At 39.0% G+C, this 2,058-nt stretch overlaps 1 protein-coding gene across 1 annotated transcript; it reads left to right on the top strand.

The window, feature by feature from the left end:
- Positions 1 to 1,145: 1,145 nt before the first annotated feature.
- Positions 1,146 to 2,050, top strand: LOC125503226 (papilin-like; the record flags this gene model as incomplete). The annotated part of the gene is made up of 3 exons (XM_048663263.1): positions 1,146 to 1,506; positions 1,561 to 1,748; positions 1,813 to 2,050. Coding segments are annotated over exons 1-3 (595 nt in total), but the record flags the coding sequence as incomplete, so codon positions are not given.
- Positions 2,051 to 2,058: the final 8 nt, after the last annotated feature.

The raw sequence follows: 2,058 nt of genomic DNA on the forward strand, positions 1-2,058 counted from the left end.
AAAAAAATACAACTAGCTATCAAAAAGAGACTTTGCAGTCTAAACTGACAAATAAAATAAATCATTTGACATGTGTAAATGGCATAGGCAACTTAGATACATTGGAAGCTTAAATTAAACAACCCCAAATGGTACACAGAACGACTATTTGACGTATTTTGTAAAAAGGCAAGAACTAAGCTATTAACATCCTAATACCATTCGATAGGTAATTAAAAATTGAATTTCCCAGTAAGTTAAAAAATATGGGGTTGTATTTAAATTAATCAAGTTAGAGCCACTCAAAGTTCTTATTTGATTAGTTTAAATTTGTGGACACTCTGTATAACATGGTAAGTTTATTATCATTGGGATATATAATATTATACGTTGTTATACTTCACTATAAATTACGCTTACATAACTTAAATACTTCTAAAGTATTTGGACACATGAAAATTAGATTAGATTTTGATTAAATCCGTATTATTTAAAAAACCTTAAGATTTAGGTATTATAAACCTATTAAAACAGACACCTATTTTGTTCAGTTAATATACAGGACATTCCATTAAAAAAAACGCAACTTTAATACTTTTAGAGCTTTTGGGACACCCTGTACATTACGTAAATATTTTTGAAATGTGCGCCCGGTAGGCGTCGGAAAATTCATCAAATAATAATTTTTAAAAATCAAACGGTTTGGCCGCTAACTTACGTGCCGTATAGCGTGAATAACCCTGTATAAATCTCGTGTCACGGTGTTTGTGATCGAACTCCTCCGAAACGGCTCTACCGATTTTTATGAATTTTTTTATGTATATTTGGTAAGTATCAGAATAGGTGGTAAAGTATAATTCATACCGCTAGGTGCTTAGGGTGTCTGGGGTCGATGGATTTTTATGCGTATCGTATGATGATTCGACGTGGCCAGGACATCATTCTGCGATGTTTTTTATTTCCACTCCATTTCCGATCCCCACACACTTACAATACATTTGTTATTTTTTATATAACAACCAAAATATTCACTAGAAATAATTTATATGGCAGAACAAGGTTTGACGGGCCAGCTAGACGAAAGTATTCCAGTAGCACCAAATCTAGCGAGTTAATCTATTCTTCGTTGATTCTATATCAAAACCCGATATATCGATTCAGATTATACGAATCAGAAGGTTGCGGCTAAAGTATTTAATTTTTTTAAAGTATCATGGATCTATGGAGGACTGTCAAAAATTTTAAATTTACTTCCAGGTCCACTAAGGGCTTGTTTTTAATCGAATTCGTCGTTCCCAGGCACAAAAACCTACATTCGCGCCTGCTACAGAATCATTAGCCCCTCGCATCAAATTCCCATGAACGAAAAACGATGCGCCCATTTGGACCCTCCAGCCCTTACGCCGATTTCTTGCAACGAAGAGCCATGCAGCGCAGCTTATTGGGATGGCTTCTGGGGCCAGTGCTCAGTATCATGTGGAGAAGGCGTTCAGCAGTTTATTCCGCAGTGCAAACGCAATCTCAATGGTTAGCAAAAAGTGCAACTAACACGATATTCTCAAAGAAAAATATCGTTTGTAGGAAAACTGATCGTTGTTAGTGATGTGCAATGCGCTCCCAACAAGCCAAGCCCAGAAACCAGAGCCTGCCAGGAACGGGAGTGCGAGTTGTTTAGAGGACTGTCCGATAACGAACTGCCCCAGACGGCGGAGACTGGCAGACCTGCAATTATCAGCAGAAAGGAATGGAGTGTTGGAAGCTGGTCCTCGGTAAGGCCACTGAGCTTTGCCTAAAAGCAGCAACGATTTGTTTAACAGCTTAACACTCACATAGTGCTCAGTGACATGTGGAAATGGACACAGGACACGGTCAGTCATCTGTCCTTCGGGACAGTGCCATCCTGAGAATCGACCAGCACATGCGGAGTACTGCAATCAGGGCTCTTGTGATTCTTCGAATTACGACCCTTCACCCTCACAGCCCAAAATTGCAGTGTCGCCCCAGTTTACTCATCGAAGTGGAATTTCATCGTGGCTGGTTACCGAGTGGTCTCACTGTTCAGTACAATGTGGTAAGTCG

This window comes from Dendroctonus ponderosae, unplaced genomic scaffold, assembly GCF_020466585.1.
Source record: "Dendroctonus ponderosae isolate FM_Combo_2020 unplaced genomic scaffold, Dpon_F_20191213v2 Dpon_F_20191213_1406, whole genome shotgun sequence".
NCBI lineage: Eukaryota > Metazoa > Arthropoda > Insecta > Coleoptera > Curculionidae > Dendroctonus > Dendroctonus ponderosae.